This window comes from Pan paniscus, chromosome 6 (genome assembly GCF_029289425.2).
Source record: "Pan paniscus chromosome 6, NHGRI_mPanPan1-v2.0_pri, whole genome shotgun sequence".
Lineage (NCBI taxonomy): Eukaryota > Metazoa > Chordata > Mammalia > Primates > Hominidae > Pan > Pan paniscus.
Window position 1 is genome coordinate 143,951,273 of NC_073255.2, and position 20,070 is coordinate 143,971,342.

Sequence of the window (20,070 nt, forward strand, 5' to 3'; positions counted from 1 at the left end):
AAGCGACTGAAGAGCCCTCCCTAAGGGAACATCAGCAGTAGCCTGGCAGTACACCCCATAGGTCTATAGTGGTGGTGGCCACAGGGTGAGGTTCCTCTGCTTAAGGAAAGGGGAGAGAAGAGTGGGAAGGACTGTCTCAGTGCCAGCTCAGCCACAGTACAGTAGAACACCAAGTAGACTTCTAAGATTTTTGACTGTAGTCCCTGGCTTGCTGATGGCACCTCTGGATCTGCCTGGGGCTTGGGAGCTCGCCACCATGAAGGGAAGGACACAAGCCTGGCTGACTTCACTTCCTGCTGATTGTAGAGCCCCAGGGCCTTGAGTGAACATAGGCCATAGCCAGGTGGTAGTCACAGCAGGCCTTGGGTGAGATCCCAGTGCCAGCTTCTGGTCTGACCAAGTGCAGTCCCAGTGGTGGTGGTCACATCTCCAGGCAGCTCAAAACACAGAGAGAGTCTCTGTGTTTGTTTGGGAGAAAATAGGGGAAGAGAACAAGAGGCTCTGCCTGGTAATCCAGATAGTTCTTCCAGATCTTATCTAAAACATAATTTTTAAATGACTACATAGATATCAGTAGTATATATGAATATTTATTTTAATTTCTTTTTGTTGGGAATTTAGATATCTCTTTTTAAACTGTCATTTATTCAGATCAAATTACTTGATGAGCACTTACAGAATTGGGCATGAAGAATTTCAAGACTTTTAATAATATTTCTAAACTGACCCTTCTGTTCCCACTTCCACCCCCAATTTAGAATTTCACCAGTAGTATGTAAAAAAGTCTATTCTAAACTCTGCATCCTGGCCAGGTGAGGTGGCTCATGCCAGTAATCGTAGCATGTTCGGAGGTCAAGGCAGGAGGATTGCTTGAGCCGAGGAATTCATGACCAGCCTAAGCAATATAGCAAGAGCCTCCTCTACCAAAAAAAAAAAAAAAAAAAAAAAAGCCAGGAACAGTGGTGTGCTCCTGTAGTCCTAGCTACTTGGGAGGCTAAGGCAGGAGGACAGCCTGAGCCCAGTCTGTTTGAGGCTGCAGTGAGCTATGATTGCACCATTGCACTCCACCCTGGGTGACAGAGCAAGACTGTGTCTCTAAAAAAAAAAAAAAAAAAAAAAAAAAAAAAGAACCAAAAACCAAACTAGGCATCCTCTCTAATTAATACTGACTTTTATCAAGAAACAAGTAAGTTTGCTAATTTAATAGACTTAAAATGCTTAATTATTAGTTTATATTTCTTGTCTGTTATTGTCTTTATATCACATCATTTTTCTTTTTAATTTAAAGGTTCATTTAAATTTATCATTTATCATCTCACAAATCTTGATTTAAGTCTTGATCTGAAGAAATGAAAGTTAAAAAAGAAGAAATCTAAATTTCCAACAAAAAAACACAAATTAAAATAAATATCCATATATTATTACTGATTCCTATGCAGCCACTTAAAAATTGTTTTACAGGAGTACCTAATAATTTAGGAAAATGTTTACCAAATCTTATTTTTATTTTTTTAAAGCAGACTTTATAAGACAAATGTGTAGTTTGAACTCACAGAAAATAACGCGTGAAAAAAAGGCTGATGAGTTCCCCTTTACAAAATGGAAATGGAACTTTTCAAGAAGAAATGCTTATTACATTTTTTACATGGATTTATTTCTTTTGCCTTTAATTAATGAAAAAACCAGTCTGAATTGTATTGTTTTGTAAATATGTGTTCTATATTTTGAATCTTTGGATATTGATTTGCATTGCTGTATCACAATTTGCTTATATTTCATAGCATCAATAATTTTTTTAGACTTCTGATAATCAGTAGAGAGGCTTGATTGAAATATGTTCCCCTAAAGCCCATATTTGATAGTTTTATTACTAAATTTAGAAGCCAGTAATTAAACTATTTTCTTATAATTATGGCTATATTTTAGTTCAAATTGCTCATCCTAAAGCCATCAGGTCAAATGATACTTGTTCTGAAAATATATTAATAAATTGGGGAAGGATTCTGTAATATTTCTGTTCCTATAATTCTCTGATACGTGTATGCTAGACAGCATTCATCTCAAAAACAGTAAATAAAACTACTCAGAAGCTTTAAGTAACTTTAGCTTTACTATATCTGAAAGACAAAATTGTATTCTGGTAAATGTAGCTATATCATTCATTATCAGTTAGTATTTATATTTAGATGAATGTGATTCAAGGTCTCAGGCCAAAATAAATGCCAAGAGATGATCATATTATCTAAACAATTAGAGCATTGGCACAAATTCTTGGGAAGCTGTTGACTTTTTAACCAAAGTGTTAGGATTCTGTTTTTATGTCACCTTGGCATTTTAATTTCTTAAAATTCATAATATTCATCAACTGCAATGCTTAGAAATCCTTACCAGACCATTTTCAGCAAAGTACAAATATAGTTTCTATTACAGTTCTGTCCTCTAGTACAAGTTGATCCACTTACTCTCTGCTGCTTGATAGTTCTAGAGAACAGCATTGAGGAATTCTGATGATTAGTCGCAAACAACATGGACTTCAAAAAATGGATAGTTTCCCAAACATATTATCCTCCGAATTATTCGTCTCGCTCTTTTTATTATATCTGTTTATCTTATTCTTAGTCATTTGTGAGGTTTTATTTTTTGTCTTAAAGAAAATTTACTTTAAATAGAGAATTTGTAAAATGCCATGGATTACATGCACCTGTCTTTTCTTGGGTTAGTCTTGTATCTTTATCTAAGGAACACTGGGAGCTAGAGGGGACCACTGTTCCATTGTGAAAGAGTGAAGGTTTGTGTGGTGTTTCCTCTATTCTCAGAATCCCACGGGCTACTCATGATGTATGAACAGTAGAATTAAGTAGAATATTTGAGCCTATCCTGTTCTGGACTCATCCTCTTAGAAACGTTCTTTGTTGATAGGATTCCTTTTATAAACCGATTGAATGCCGTGTCCTCTTAATTGTGCCATGCTATAAATAAGTCAGTTATTAAAAGAAATGGTTGACGTTTTATAGACTGAATGCATACTTGTAGAGCATGTTGTAGAAAGATACTTTATTGAGGTTAGTTCCAGTGATTGGGTACACATACTTAAGTTTTTAACTCTTTGGAACCCAAGAGTAGAATAAAAAATTATTTACAAAACGTATGTGGGTTCTGACATAGGGTATTGTTTTTCCTTTGGAGGCATTTTTGAAGAAAAAAAAATTGCACATTACAAAAACCAGATTAAAGAGTTTGGCATGTACAGTTGTGTGTGTGTGTGTGTGTGTGTGTGTGTGTGTGTGTGTGTGTGTGTGTGTTTTGAGACTAAGTCTTGCTCTGTTGCCCAAGCTGGAGTGCAGTGGCACCATCTCGGCTCACTGCAACCTCCACTTCCTGGGTTCAAGTGATTCTCGTGCCTTAGCCTCCTAAGTAGCTGGGATTACAGGCATGCACCACCATGCCCGGTTAATTTTTTTTTTTTTTTTTTTTCTTGGAGAGGGCATTTCGCCATATTGGCCAGGCTGGTCTTGAACTCCTGACTTTAGGTGATACACCTGCCTTGGCCTCCTAAAGTGCTGGGATTACAGATGTGAGCCACCATGCCTGGCCAGCATGTACAGTTTTAATAAGAGGAAAATACCAAATGAAGAGCAAATTTTTATTTGTTTGAAGCTCTCAATTGCTGCTTATTTATGTATTTCAGCAATACCCTTCCCAGTAGTGTCCTGAACTTGACGTTTACTTGTGGGGTGTGAATGTTAATTAATTATACAGTCCCTTAAAGAGTAGTGGTATACATGTAAAGGAAAATCTTTTTAGAAACATAAAAACATAAAAAGGAATTAGTAAATTTGGAGTTTTATTCTAAATACTGCTGTTAAAGGGCTACAAAAAATAATGGGCTTATAATGAATCATGGCAATTTAGTCAAATACTTAAAATATCTAAAATGTTTATGAGACAGCAGAATATTTTATAGTAGAAGTAATAGGAAAAAAATTTTACAGAAATTTTTTAGGAATAGTAATTACATGTCTGGGATGGTTTAGAACCTACCTAAATAAAGGTAAAAAATACAGTTTTATAGAGAACTAGAAAGTGGTTTGTGAATGGCTAGTTCCTAAAGCTCCATTGATAACCTTGGGGAGAGGCAGAACATCCTAGATTAAATAGAAATTGTGTTTCTGTTATTTCATCAAGACAGGGTTATACAGTTAAGTATCTTGGCTAAAATCTTTATAGTAAAATTTTGCTGACATGAACATCGCTGGTCTGGGAATTAAATATTCACTTAAGTACTATTTCATGAACAGTGCCAAAATTTCTGCCAGAAAGGTAAAAGATATATTTATATTGCGTTTTTTATAGCTGAAATGTAGCCTGTAACCGAGTGGATTATAGTAACTTTTAATATTTTGATGCAGGAAGTAGGAAAATATTAAAAATTGAAAGGTGTAAGGAAATTGTAATGGTTCTGTTCAGAGTTTATGAGACAGCCTTATTCTGTAGACTTTTAAATTATGAACTTCCCACCTATTTTTATGTAAATGGTGATGTCAATTTCAGCCTTTCCTCCATTTGCCTTAAGCCAGAGAAAGAGAGAGGGAGAGAGAGAATAAGAGAGAGAGAAACACCTTGTGTTGGGGCCATCAAATGGTTTTTTTGATAGTCATCAGTGGTATTCACAAAATTCTGGTTTTCTTGCCTTCTGAGGTTGTAGTAACACTTGCACTTCCCCATCTTGCTGAAGTTAGGACTGACCATATAACTTGTCTAATGCAATGTGATATATATTCCTTATTGGCAGAAGAGACATCTGTCACTTCTAGGCAGAAGCTTTAGGGACTGGTGGCCTTCCAAATTGCAGAGGCTCCATTAGCCTGCAGCCTTCAGTAAGGAAGTGGAACCAAGTACTCACTCTCCTGAGGTGGACATATTATGTGACCAAGAAATACACTCATGTTATTTTGAGTCACTGAGGTTATGGCAGTGTTTGTAACTGTTGTGTAAGCCAGTCTAATCTGACATATGCAGTATGCAGTTTCTTTATGCCTAAGGTTAAGGAAGAAGATAATAGCGTTTCTCACTGACTAAAGTGACCATTTATTTCTTCGGTCATTTTTGTTAACATTTACTGTGTGCCAGTCACTGTTCTAGGTGCTAGGAAAATGGAACAAAACAAAGCAATCTCTTCTTCCCACTCTTTGTTAATTCTTTAGGGAACCTCCTTTGCTGTGAAGCCTTTCCCTGCCCTCTGAGCTACTGGTTGCTCCTTTCTCGTCTGTGTTCCTCCAGCACTTTGTAGATATCGTCATTGTGGCACTGATGTTATCATGATCATTCTATTTCTGTCTTGATTTCTAGACTGTTTCTATAAATGTTTTAAATATAGTACATATATAATATTGAAAGTAATATAAAATGTGTAGGCAAAACAAGTTACACATTATATAAAATGTATAACAAAAGAATATGTATACATACACATAGATGCTTTGCATTATCCCTTTATCCCCTTTATGTCATCCCCCACATTTCAAAAAAATATTTTTTGAATGAATAAATAAGGCTTCCTGTGGGTCTTTTAGGCAAATGTGATTTGGGAACAAAATGTGAACTTCTATATTTTGGGCATGTTCTTCCAATGCCTTTGCTCTGTGAATTCAAATTTAAGAGCATTACTAATGGATGAGAACAGGTCTATACCAAATTACCTGGGCAGAAATGTGAATGAACAGGGGCGGGGGAAGCCTATTAACTTGTCATTGTGCCTCTTCCCTTTACTTAGCTATATATATACATACATATATATATATATGTATGTGTGTGTGTATATATATGTGTGTGTATATATGTGTATATGTATGTGTATATATATATGTGTGTGTATATATATGTGTGTATATATATAATTGTTATACCCTTTTACCAGTGTTTCTCAATCTTTTTTCCATTATCATCCCCTACCCCCAGTCTTTTTGGACTGTTTCCCCCTAAATGCCCCCAATGAGATTTTACTGCCACAGAAATACCGTCTGTTTATGTATTGAACGTATATCTGTGCTTTATAAAAAAATACAGTAAGTCTTTTTGCCCCCTAAGAACGAGTTTTCTTGGTTGATGCATGCCTTCAACTAATATTTGAAAAAGGTAATTTTTTTTTCCTTTGTAGGAGGGCGTTTCCCCTTCAATAAGCTAAGTTTAACTCTACTGAGTCACAACTCTGTTATTTAATACACCTGTGCTTTTGTAACAGCTTTATTTTAAGCTAATTATTATTTAAATAAGTATGCTAAAATCTTAGTTTATTGAGAACATTGGCAAATTAACTTTTATATATTTTATGGAAGTCAGTTTTTCTAGATTGAAGGCCTCTAAACCACGCATTCTGTGCAAACTGTATTTGCCTTTTATTCCTTCAGCATATACTTACTGAGCGTCTAGAGTGTGCAAGACTCTGCCAGAGCTGAGGACCCAGTGAATCGTGGAGTTCAGTCTGCTTCCTTTAACTCCTTGCTAGCCAGGATGCGAATATGGGTCATGTATACTTGTCTAGTGCAGAGTCGTTTTGACCATACTGATTTTTAAAACATCAACAACAAAATGTTATGGGCTTTTAGTGAAAAATCCTGGAAGTTGAATAATCCCTCATCTATCATTCTTTATGTATAGCACATGAAAAGGTTGAGGGCCAAGTCCCACAATATGCGAAGTCAGTATAGTTGGTATTTTCCTGTTCTGTCCTGCAAGTTGTGACCATTGTCTGGCTACACCAGTGCACATTACTCTATCTGCAATGTGGGAATCTGCTTAAATTCTTGGGCCATTCTGTATAACCAGTGTAGTATATACATATATGCACAACAAAACAGGGAAACCTCAATATAAGATTCACTTAAAGAATAAGATTCTGGTTCTCACCACTGTTTAATTGCCAAACAAAAAGGATGAAGTATATAGTTTCAAGCTAAATTTCAGATTGCGCAGGAGGCATGGGGCAAATATGTTTCAGAAAGAACACAAGGGAGTACAGGTTATCTGGAGGCTTTGGTTTGAGTGCCCATCCAGAGATAGAGCCATTCATTCATTTATTTGTTACAGAAATATTTACTGACCTCCTAATCTTTGTGCCAGGAATTTTGGTGAGTAAGACAAAAGACTCTCATTTTCACTCATCCTCTCTGTCCCCATTTCTTGGACAAATTGTGTAGGACATTTTAACATTGAGCAAGTTTTCATTCATTCATTCATTCATTCATTCAATGTGTGTTTGAGTGTGTATAATACAAGTACATTATTGTGAGATATTTTAAAAAGACATCTCTGCCCTCAAGGACCTTGCAAGCTTGTTTGTTCATCAACCAGTCATTTATTTAAAAAAAAAAAAAAGCATTGAGCTAGTAGGCAATGTGCCAAGTCAGTGCTAGGGAAATACAGAGATGAACAAGAGCACACAGTCGGTCCCTGGAGGGCTGCGTCTCAGCCTGGAGAGGCAAACAGCTTGTAACATCTTTGGAAGCATGCAGTGTGGTAAATGACAATAATGAGCTCGTCCCACTGTATTGCGAGAGTGCAAAGGATGAGCACAGAAGTGGAGTTTCCAGAATTAGTTCTGTGTGGGTGAAAGGTCAAGATGTGACTCTCCATCTGACTTTTTAGTTGAGGCTGGAGAGAAGGGTTGACTTGGAAAGGAGATTGGAGGGAGTTCAATCAGAAGAAACAGTTTAAGTGTTGATAGGGAGCTTTATAAGGCACGATGACAGCTTTACAGAACTGCAAATACTTTATTTTGATTTGGCTGCAGAAGGTGGGGGTAGATGAATTCTAATGTAGTGAAACAATTGCAACAGGAATGCCAAGAACTAAGTCCTTGTAGTATTGGCACAATGTATAGTTCAGTGAAACAGCCCAGAAACAGACAAACACACTATGTGATAAAGTGGGTATCACAAATCAACAGGGTGTTAAGTAATAATATTGAGACAATTGATAAACTCTTTGGAAAAATAGTAGATTCTTACTCCAGATGATTTTTAATTAGGACTTAGGGGCTAGGCACTTAGAAATTTGAGAATTAGGATTGCTTTCTGTGAATTAAAATTTAAGATCAACAGTAATGGATCAGAGGGTGGGGGTGTGTGTATGTGTAAAACAAGTTAATCTTAACCAAATATCTTGCCTACTGCCTACTGCCTACTGCACCACCTCGTTGAATGTGTCAATCCTGTGAACATGGCCAGCTTCATGGGCCCTGCACTCACGAGGGCCGTGCATTTGGTTTAATGCTCTGCTCTTGTTGTCCTTTGGAAAGTCTTAATTTTTGAAGATGGGGCCCATATATGGTGGTTTTTGTTTTGTTTTGTTTTGTTTTGTTTTTGCACTGGGCCATACAAATTATGTAGCATTCCTGCCTATGAAGTTGGCCATCTCTGGGGACAGAAAGTTAGAGAGCCAAGCTTTAGAAGTAGATATCCTTGTGTTCTCTGGAGAGTTGCAGCCAACCCAGTTAAAGTGTCCCAGACACATTGGCAGGGCCATCCCTATTGAGTGCCTCAGGCTGTCCAGCCTGATTCCCTGAAACATTCAATTTATTTAACAAAGTTTCCTACTTCCCATTTCCTGCTCACCAAGCAATCTTTCAATAGTGACTTGGCTGCTGCTTTGGTTTTCCAGCAGAGAGAGATCTAGCTAGTTGTGCTGGTCCCATCCTTCATTCAGGAAGGTAGTTACTAAATTGGCAATCTGGTTTCATATGTCAGTGAGGTTCTTTAATGTGAGCCTGGTTTCATATGTCAGTGAGGTTCTTTAATGTGAGCCTGCTTCTGCATGACTGGTCCATTTCTGTTACGTTTCTGAGACTGAAGGCTGAAGTCCAGGAATTACGCGGATAAATTCACCAAAGCAGTCATGTGTAGAATAGTGGTTAAGAGCAAGAGCTTTGGAGTCAAGACACACAATCCTGGATAAAATGTGGGTCCTGTCACTTACTGGGATGTATGATCTTGGCTTTCCTGTGCCCTAGTCTTTCATCTGTCAAGTGATGACATTAACACCTACCTTAAGGTTGTTGTGAGGTTGAATGAGATGATGTACTTTAGATCAGGGTTTCTCAGCCTCGGTACTGTTGACATTTTGGGCCAGGTAATTCTTTCTGTTCAGGGCGGGGTGTTCGGTGCATCATAGAATGCTTCCAGCATCCCTGCCCTGTACCCAGTAGATGCTAGTGGCATCCCTCTAACCCCCTATAGTTGTGACAATTAAAATGTCACAGAGGTGGAATCACCTCTGGTTAGTACTTGGTTAAGAGTCACTGGTTAAGAGTCTCTTGGTTAAGAGTCACTGGTTCAGGTGTTTAGAGTGGTGCCTGGGGGAAATAAAATGTTTTATGATATAATAATAATAATGGGAATAGTGGTACCAAAGATGATACTACTTTTGATGCCACCCTGAGGGACCTAGGAAGACATTCGTCAGCCTTTCATTTATTCTTTGTCCTTAAATTTTTATATCTATGCCAGAATAAACTCCATGTAGATTAAATAGTACATGTAAAAAGCTCTACCTTTAAACAACTGAATGAAAAAGAAGTAAATCTTCAGATTTGCAAATAAGGAAAGGGTTTTCAAGGTCAAAAGCAGTGATACTTCTGTGATGTTTAATGTTGGGTTTAAAACACATTGGGGAATTTTCTTTCCTCATAGATATCATGCCATTAAAATAAATATGCATAATCTATAAAAACTTTGTAGTTACAATTGAAAAGCAAATTGGATAAAATGATTGTGAGTAATATGACAGATAAAGTGGTATGAAAAAACTAATTTAAGTCAAAAAGAAAACCAAATATTTCCTATAGATAAGGACAAAGGAGGAAATACAACCATCCTATAAACATTTGCTATGGCTTAAAATCTTTGTCAATTTAAATAAATAATTTAAAAATTTTTTAAATATTATTAAATTCGAACTATTTAATAATTTTTTTAAAAATTTTTAAATTATTTATTTAAATTGGCAAAGATTTTAAGCAATAGCATCCAATTCTGTTGTACAGTTAGGGGAGTCTTATTACATATTTTTTGTCGGACAATCGATAGGTACAATCCTTCTAGAAAGAAACATGGTGATAAATGTGCCCTAAAAATGGTCATACAATTTAGCCCCCGCAAATAACTTTGGGAATAATGCTTACAGCATAATCTGAAATGTAGACATGAAGGTGTTTACTGCCAAGTTGTTTTAATATAAGCCAGCTAAATGTTCAGTATTAGAGAAGTAGTTATTTACGGCATATGATAATCTGCAATCCTTAAATGATAATCTTTACACAGTGTTTCTAATGACATGCAAAATTCTTATAGTGTTAAATGAAAAAAGTAGGTTTTTAAGTTGCATATGCAATGTAAACTCAACCCAGAAAAAAGACTGGAAGGAAATACCCAAAACGTTAATATTTGTCCCTGAAGTACGCAAAATGTTAATATTTGTTCCATAATATTTAGATTATGGATAATTTGTGAAAGTTAGTCACAACTATATGATTAAATTCATCATTTCATGGCAGACAGCCTTTTCTTTTGTTTCTGTTCCTTTAGGTAATGTTTAGATATCATGCCTTGGAAATGAAAATGAAAAGGTTTAAGCTATGTTTCTCTAAATAGGAGAAATAAAAAAGAACGTGTCAATGCCCTAAAATACAGCTTTATTTTTAAGTAAATTATAAATTGCAATATGAAACCAATTTTGGGGGGTAGACTGCTTCTCCTGGTTGAGGTGAATTAATGGTTTTTTATACCGTGGTACTCTTTTTGTTCATTAAGTGTTAACGATGTACTCATTGTAGTATGGTTTTTGATGAAACAATCTTTAAGATGTTCATTTTTGTTTTTATAGTATGTGCAGAAGCTTATAATCCTGATGAAGAAGAAGATGATGCAGAGTCCAGGGTATGTAATTTACTGAATGAATGAATTTTAAATTGATGCCCTTGTCATATATAAGGAAAATAATCATAGAAAAGATTTAACAGGCATGTAGGTTAACAGGAGACATAATGGAATTATTTTGACTGTTTCTTTTCCTAGTCTCATCTCCAATAGCCTACTCCTGCTGTGAATCTTGCAGAATTATTTTTATCCAGAGAGTATTTCTCTTTACAAAATATATCCTGGTGATGAAAAGTGTTTTCAGCTGTCTTTCTCATAGTGCTAATATTATTTTTCTTAGACAGTGTTTCTAGTAAACAAAAATACTGGGAAAGACCTTCTACGCCTATTAATTTATAACAACGGAAAGTTACTCTGAAACAAACAAATCACGGTAAAATCACATCCAGTGTGTCAGTACAGCAGTTAGGATTATTTTTTAAATCTGTGAGTCTTCATAGTTTGCTCAGCAGCTGACTTCTTGCAGGCCCTAATGTTTTTGTAAGAATTTGTCCACTGTGATTTCAGCAGTTTTTAAGCTATGTCTTTCAGCTCAGTTCTACTATTTATTTAGTAAAAAGTAAACTAAAAGATGACTATGCCTGGAAATGGAAAGTAGTAATTTCTGCGTCACCCTCCCCCCCCTTTTTTTGAGTACATGTGTTGCAAAAGTGCCTCTTGTTTCTTTGGCCTTAAACAGTATAAACAAAAACTTATTTTTGTAGCTCTGAAAAGTACATAAGTAAGATTGAGGTTTCATGTGGAGAAGCAGCTGCTACGTCCCTAAGTCATTACATCATTAAGCTCCTTGAAACTTATGTAAAATCCAGTGGTATCAGGAGGCTTACAACGTGGAAGATCTTGAAATCCCATTTTATTCCTGGACCCATGGGGATTCCCACTACCAGGGTTGTGGAAGCCCATTTCTCACTATTAGAACTTCAGTTCTTTTCATGAAGTTTATAAATCCTAGCCTGGAAATGATGTTGTTTTAGGATTAAGGTATTTTTACTAATCTGTGATGTGCTGTTACCCCTCTGTATAGTCTGAAAAACTAGACCTTGCCTACCGTATACTTTATGTATCTAGCAGAAACAATACCGGGTGGCAATGAAGACAACATGCTTCTTTATATTTGTGTATAAATGAGTATGATAAGATTTAGTAATTGAGATCAGAGCAATCGAGATGAGCTGGTTTAAATTAATAAAAACCTAAATTAATGAACATTTGCAATACAGTTTAAAAACAATATGCAGTATCTCATTGATTCAAAAGCTGTTAGGCCTTGAATTTTAGCTGCCATTTAATTGATGAGGTAAATAAAGTGTTTTGGCAGGTTCACTCCAGCTAATTTCTAATAGTTTTGTTGGGGAGGCTATACCAGTTAAGATTCATTTGACTGTGTAAAACCTCACCCTATGGAGACAAATGTGAAAAAGAAAACACTGGGGAGAGATTATCAGACAAATGCTTGGAGATCATATTGAACTGCAGAAAGCGTTCAAAGGCCAAGCTGTAGGCCTGGCAGGCAGGAGCCAGCCCGCCTCTGGTGTCCATCAAGAGCAAGAGTGTAAGACTTAGTGTAGTGTCTTTGAAACGGGTTCAGCTACCCATCTCTATTACTGTGTCTCTCAGTTCAAAATTCCAATTTCCCAAGAGTTTCTGATGGACCCAGCTTTGGCCCAGGGTAGGGCCAGGGTCAAAAAGTCCAACCTACTTGGGAACCACTTCTGTAAATAAGGGCAGTTACTAGAGGAGGAGGAATCTTTGTGGGGTGTGTATTTACCCTAAGATCTGTCCCCTGTAACACCTTTTAAAGTTATATTTAATAGTTTTTTTGTTAATGTATTATATGTTTGATTATAGCAAAGTGCTTTTAGGTTATCAGTTAGGTTGAGTATTCTCTCCTCTAAATGTGTTACTAAAAACTATACTTACTTTAGTCTCAACAACTATGAAGCAAACCACACCACATGCTTGGGAATGATTATTACAGATTTCAAAATTATTTAGATCTAGAAGGATATTGGGAAATATCTATGAGGAAAATGTATACTATATTGTGATAAAATTACATTTCATTTGGACATTTTGTATTACTTCTGAGACTCACCAAATCATTAAGTCTGTAGTATAAACAGAAATTTATCGTCTGATATGAATTCAAAGAAAATGTAAATACTTAAGACTCATTTTGGAAAATAACAGATTTTAGTTGGAATGCCTTTAATAAATGAAAATGTAAGGGTTATCTAGATCTAGCATGTAGAAACTGGTAGAGAAGAGCTAATAAGGGTAGAGTATTTCTTATGTTTCTCCACAAAAATTTTTTGGAGTTCCACCTGTATATCTGGCCTGGTGCTAGGTGTAAAGTGGTGAGCAAATGGACAAGTCTCTGCCCTCTTGGAGCTTACAGTCTAGTGGCAGAAGCAGACAAGTGAATAAATTAATGAAAAGTTAAAAAACATGAAGTGCTAAAGAAACAGTGAAACAGTGTAGGAATCAAAACACAGCCCCCAAGCCTCTGGGTCAAGTGATTCTCATGCCTCAGCCTCCCGAGTAGCTGGGACTACAGGCATGCACCACCACATACCTGGCTAATTTCTGTATTTTTAGTAGAGATGGGGTTTCGCCCTGTTGGCCAGGCTGGTCTTGAACTCCTGGCCTCAAGTGATCCACTCACCTTGGCCTCCCAAACTGTTAGGATTACTGGCGTGAGCCACTGTGCCCGACCGATATACAGTGTTCTTTAAAGAAAATGTCTAAGTTAAAACCTTACTTGTTAACTGGTTTTCTAATTTTTTTTTTTTTTAATGGAAAGGCAGCAGAAATTTAGAGCAGAAGGTGGCAAACTTTTTTTGGTAAAGTTTTTTTTTTTTAACTGAAAAATGCACTATTTTCAGAGAGTAAATATTTTAGGCTTTGGGGAGTCATGGGGTCTCCTTTGCAACTACTCAGTTCTGCTATAGTAGCTTGAAAGCAGCTGTAGGTAATACATCAATGAAAGGCATGTCTGTTGGGTTACATTAAAACTTTATGACGCTTGAATTTGAATTTAATATAGATTTTATGTGTCAGGAAATATTATCATTTGTTTGATTTTTTTCCCCCAGTCATTAAAAAATGTAAAATTATTCTTAGCCTAGAAGCCATACATACAAAAACAGCTTTGCCTGCAGGTGTAGTTTGCTGATCCCTGGTTTAGAATATAGACTCTGTAGCTGGCCTGGCTGGCATGAATTCTGGCTCTGCACCTTGTGGACTGGATGACATTGGACAAGTGATTTGGGCAAGTTGATTTCCTCAACTCTAAATTTCTTAACCTGCTTCATGGGATCTGTCACTAGGATAAAATGAGTTAATATTAGTAAAGCCCTTAGAATAGTACCTGGCATGTATTTATGCTATGTTTGTTTAACAAATAAAATTTTTATCTGAAATCAGGAATGAATTTTAATGAAAACCAAAGTGGCCTCTAGTACACTAAAATCACACTTTGGGTGTATTGCTGAGGCCTCAGTGATCCAGAGAGAGATCCCTTAGGTGGGATCATGCTAAGCCCCAGAGGAAAAATGTAGGAGAGCAGCTTCAGAGCAGGTGGCTGCAGTACAGAGGAGCTGGAGTGTCAGAGACCACACCCGCTTTCTGGCTGTTTACTTTCCCCATTGAAGAGGGATTTTACCGACGAGGTTAATTACAGAGAGTGGACTCTGAGTGCTGAGGAGTAATGGCAGGTTGAGGGAAAAGGGAAACAGGAGGAGAGCAGTAGACCATAGTGATGGAGGTGGGGCTGAGAAAAAAATACTACTTAGAAATGGTGATTGGGCTGGGTGCAGCGGCTCATGCCTGTAATCTTAGCAGTTTGGGAGGCCAAGGCGGGTGGATCATGAGGTCAGGAGTTTGAGACCAGCCTGGCCAAGATGGTGAAACCCTGTCTCTAATAAAAATACAAAAATTAGCTGGGCACAGTGGCAGGCACTTGTAATCCCAGCTACTCAGGAGGCTGAGGCAGGAGAGTCGCTTGAACCCAGGAGGCAAAGGTTGTAGGGAACTGAGTGCACCACCACTGCACTTTAGCCTGGGTGACAGAGCAAGACTGTGTCTTAAAAAAAAAAAAAAAAGAGGCCAGGCGCGCTGGCTCACGCCTGTAATCCCAGTACTTTGGGAGGCTGAACTGGGCAAATCACGAGGTCAGGACATCAAGACCATCCTGGCTAACACGGTGAAAACCCGTCTCTACTAAAAATACAAAATACAAGAACAACAACAACAACAAAAAAAAAACAAAGCCAGGCGTGGTGGCAGGCACCTGTAGTCCCAGCTACTCAGGAGGCTGAGGCAGGAGAATGGCGTGAACCCGGGAGGCGGAGATTGCAGTGAGCTGAGATCGCACCACTACACTCCAGCCTGGGCAACAGAGTGAGAATCTGTCTCAAAAAAAAAAAAAAAAGTCGTCATTGGTAAGAGAGGTAGCAGGAAGAAGAGAGAAGAGGAAAAAAGCTGGATTTCTGTGTGAAGGCTTATAGGAATTGAATGGGTTGGAGAGAAAGACATAAAGTTGACCAGAGCGAAGCAGGTGCACGATACTGATGCCTGATGCACTCTCCCCCCTTTCCTTTCTGAGAACAGCTTCTCCGCAGGCAGACATCTCGGTTGCTTTGGTTTGAAGTTCTAGATGGATTTTGTGAAGTGAGAAATGACTTTCTGTTTTGTTTTAGTGTGTTAGCCTTCCTTATTTGAAGTAGGAGGAAGTGAAGTTTGGTTGGTGTGGTTTGGTTAATACCTGAATTTTAAAGGTTTCTTTTGCAGCAGTGAATGAGAAGTCCCCGGGATCTACTTTGTCTGTGTTTGTGTGTCATCTTAGAATCTAGTTTGAGATGAATATTGGGCAGATAGTAAACAAAGGTTTACATCTACCTTACCCTTAGAGGGGAAAGTGCAGTGACCCTTTCTCTTACTAGCTAGTAGTTCTTTCATGTAGTCTTTACATAATGCAAATAAATGGTATACATGTCAATAGTTTACATATAAATAGTTTATCAATACTATAAGTTTCCCCAGTTCTTTTCAGGCTTATAATTTTCATTAATTTTTAGCCATCTGATGTGGTTTGAAATGCTGATTTAAATTTCCCATTGTGAGTTTTGATGTTTGTGGCTATAAACTCCACTGCTGCCTGATTCTGTGAGCTCTGATGCTCTGATGGTAGGGCAGGCTGCCTGAAGAGGCAAGGTACCTGCCCATCAGCTCTCGTGGTCACTCTTTGAGTGAGCATTGGAATAGGAAAGGGTGGTGTGTAGGTCTTCAGGAAAACCAACTCCGTGTCTGCTGCTTTTAGGACTACCCCTTGCCTCTCTAACTCATTTTATAGTTACAAATTGTTCATGTTCACAAAAGAGTGGACCTTTTGGTCCAAGTCAGTTGAGCCTCCTGCTAGTGAAAAGGGACTCGAGAGATAGCAAGCCACACTTACACACACGGCATTCTGCCACTCTTCACACTCTAGAATACAAGTTTAGTGAGAATATAGCACACTAGTTTCCTTGAGTTCCTTCTGAAATCAGTGCACCAGCCAGCCTCCTTGGACTCTTTTTCCCTGGAACACATATTCTCTTGGAGTGGCAGTGCATGATTGCTTGCTCCCTTCTAAAAATCACTTGCTCGCTGTGGGGCAGGTACATACCACATGTGTAAAAATATATTCGGCATCTAATGCCATATACATTTAAACATTTTACTTCTTTCCAGGGACCTTATCAAGATTCAAAAGAAAGAACTACATCCTGAAGGAGTATTAAACTCAGTAGAAACAGAATGACAGCAGTCCAAATTTTCAGTGTAGCTGCTGGCACCTGTTGTCCTTTTGTACAGGTCCCCACTGGCTGGGAGCTTTGGAACCTTCCTAGCCAGTCACAGTTGTGTGCATAATGAACTTGCTAACCTAGGGGAAAATATGCTTTTGAAAAACATTTCAGTGCTATATTGATGAATGGATACCAACCTCCCCACAACAAGGTGAATTATGTTCCCCTACTTGGTAGGCTTATAAGTTACCAGTCACCAAAAGTGAATCTCAGCACCAACCTGAAGCAGACTTGAGCGCTAACAGTTCTTCTTTCTAATGTTGGTTCTGATTTTTGTTAGTTTTTAAAATCTCTTTGAGTGAGATGGTATTGGCTAATGTCTTTGTTTTTTAAATCTGATGTCCTTTTAGATTATACATCCAAAAACTGATGATCAAAGAAATAGGTTGCAAGAGGCTTGCAAAGACATCCTGCTGTTTAAGAATCTGGATCCGGTAAGATAAATCTTAATAATAGAAATGGCTTTGTTTTTTCCCCCAGTGACAGTGTCAAGAACTGTACAGGGTCTTGAGTTTTGCCCTCTTTGTAAGCTGACATCACCCTGGGGTGATGGTAAAGGCCCCCTTGCAGATGCTTGAATGCACAGTAGGTTGAACTGCAGGAGAGGAATATTGAGTTTGGGGGAATATACTGCTGTTGGAGCAAGAAGTAAAGAAGCCTGAGGTGTTTGTCCTGTGGAAGATATTCTCTCATCTCTCAAGATGTTATCTCAGGGCTACAAAAACAGCCCTGAGAAATGGCACAGGTAAAAAGATGGTAGGAACTTGCCCTCTTCGTACCCATCAGGAATATGCAGGGATGCTCAGGGCCCATGGAGGATTGTTTCTCTTTACAGCCAGTGGTAGTAATTATATTTGAATGTGTATAAACTCATTATCTGTGTATTATACAGATTAAAAGTAATATTTCACTCGGCTTTAAGGTGAGGTTTTTTTTGTTTTTTTTTTTGGTCCTTTATAAGGATTTGGAAATCTCTAATTTTTGGGTTCGGTATTTCTAGAATACCCACTCTTGGTATGAGTGCACGTACTGTTCAGACTTTGTCTTGCACTGTGATGTACATATTCTGCTTCCTTCATCTCAGATTATGCTTAGTCATTGCTGTATAGTTATTTAGGAGTGAACCTCTGCTGCCATATTCCAAATGTGAAAATAGAGTCAACTTTTGTAACTTACCTCAACTTTTTTATTTGGTCAAACTCAACATCTTCAAGTTTTTGGTGATGCCCTAGAGGAGAAGCATTAAATCAATACCTGCTCTTTTTAAAATGAGGTCTTCTTAAAAAGGACGTTTTTATAAAGATTCACGTACTGCATCATACCAGTTATATACTGCGTCATATTTACAGTCTGAAATATTTTAAAAATCTCTTTTGTTTCTAGTGTAATTTATGTTTATATTACGTCTTCCAGAACACAGTACATTGTGTGACTTTGGAGATTTATGTTAGGCCCACACATTACGAGTTTGTATGTCCATCTCTGAGTCTCCATTACTGGCTTTGATAGGCCTAAATTTGACCAGACCCAGGATCCGTCAGTCACTTCATCTGTCCATTGTCTGAGGGCAGGAACTGTGTCTTTTGTATCTTTGCATCACTCTGTAAGTAGCAGATGGCTCACGGCTCTGTACACGCACTAGGCTCTCAAAAGAAAACAAGGGACTGAGACAAGAATGCTTTAAGTTATCCTTTTGTTACAGGAAAGAGGTTCCTCATCCAGACCCCAAGAGAGGGTTCTTGGATCTCGCACAAAAATGAATTCAGGGTGAGTCTGTAAAGTGAAAACAAGTTTATTAAGAAAGTGAAGGAGGCATTACCATTCAGGACATAGGCGTGGGCAAGGACTTCATGTCCAAAACACCAAAAGCAATGGCAACAAAAGCCAAAATTGACAAATGGGATCTAATTAAACTAAAGAGCTTCTGCACAGCAAAAGAAACTACCATCAGACTGAACAGGCAACCTACAACATGGGAGAAAATTTTCGCAACCTACTCATCTGACAAAGGGCTAATATCCAGAATCTACAATGAACTCAAACAAATTTACAAGAAAAAAACAAACAACCCCATCAAAAAGTGGGCGAAGGACATGAACAGACACTTCTCAAAAGAAGACATTTATGCAGCCAAAAAATACATGAAAAAATGCTCATCATCACTGGCCATCAGAGAAATGCAAATCAAAACCACTATGAGATATCATCTCACACCAGTTAGAATGGCAATCATTAAAAAGTCAGGAAACAACAGGTGCTGGAGAGGATGTGGAGAAATAGGAACACTCTTACACTGTTGGTGGGACTGTAAACTAGTTCAACCATTGTGGAAGTCAGTGTGGCGATTCCTCAGGGATCTAGAACTAGAAATACCATTTGACCCAGCCATCCCATTACTGGGTATATACCCAAATGACTATAAATCATGCTGCTATAAAGACACATGCACACGTATGTTTATTGCGGCATTATTCACAATAGCAAAGACTTGGAACCAACCCAAATGTCCAACAATGATAGACTGGATTAAGAAAATGTGGCACATATACACTATGGAATACTATGCAGCCATAAAAAATGATGAGTTCATGTCCTTTTTAGGGACATGGATGAAATTGGAAACCATCATTCTCAGTAAACTATCGCAAGAACAAAAAACCAAACACCGCATATTCTCACTCATAGGTGGGAATTGAACAATGAGATCACATGGACACAGGAAGGGGAATATCACACTCTGGGGACTGTGGTGGGGTGGGGGGAGGGGGGAGGGATAGCATTGGGAGATATACCTAATGCTAGATGACGAGTTAGTGGGTGCAGCGCACCAGCATGGCACATGTATACATATGTAACTAACCTGCACAATGTGCACATGTACCCTAAAACTTAAAGTATAATAAAAAATAAATAAATAAAAATAAAAAAAATAAAAATAAAAAAAAGTTCCCCACTAAAAAAAAAAAAAAAAAAAAGAGTAGTTCTACCATAGCTGGAAAACCAAAAAAAAGAAAGTGAAGGAATAAAACAATGGCTACTCCATAGACAGAGCAGCCCCGAGAGCTGCTGGTTGCCCATTTTTATGGTTATTTTTTGATGATATGCTAAACAAGGGGTGGATTATTCATGCCTCCCCTTTTTAGATCATATAGGGTAACTTCCTGACATTGCCATGGCATTTGTAAACTGTCATGGTTCTGGTGGGAGTGTGGCAGTGAGGATGACCAGAGGTCACTCTCGTCACCATCTCGGCTTTGGTGGGTTTTGGCCGGCTTCTTGACTGCAACCTGTTT

At 37.9% G+C, this 20,070-nt stretch overlaps 1 protein-coding gene across 1 annotated transcript in view; it reads left to right on the plus strand.

The window, feature by feature from the left end:
- PRKAR2B (protein kinase cAMP-dependent type II regulatory subunit beta) overlaps positions 1–20,070 on the plus strand; it is a 119,958-nt gene that overhangs the window by 66,671 nt on the left and 33,217 nt on the right. Inside the window, exons 3-4 of the mRNA XM_003811199.5 lie at positions 10,879–10,931; positions 17,128–17,211. Coding sequence (XP_003811247.1) covers positions 10,879–10,931; positions 17,128–17,211 — 137 coding nt within the window. The remainder of the gene's footprint in view (positions 1–10,878; positions 10,932–17,127; positions 17,212–20,070) is intronic.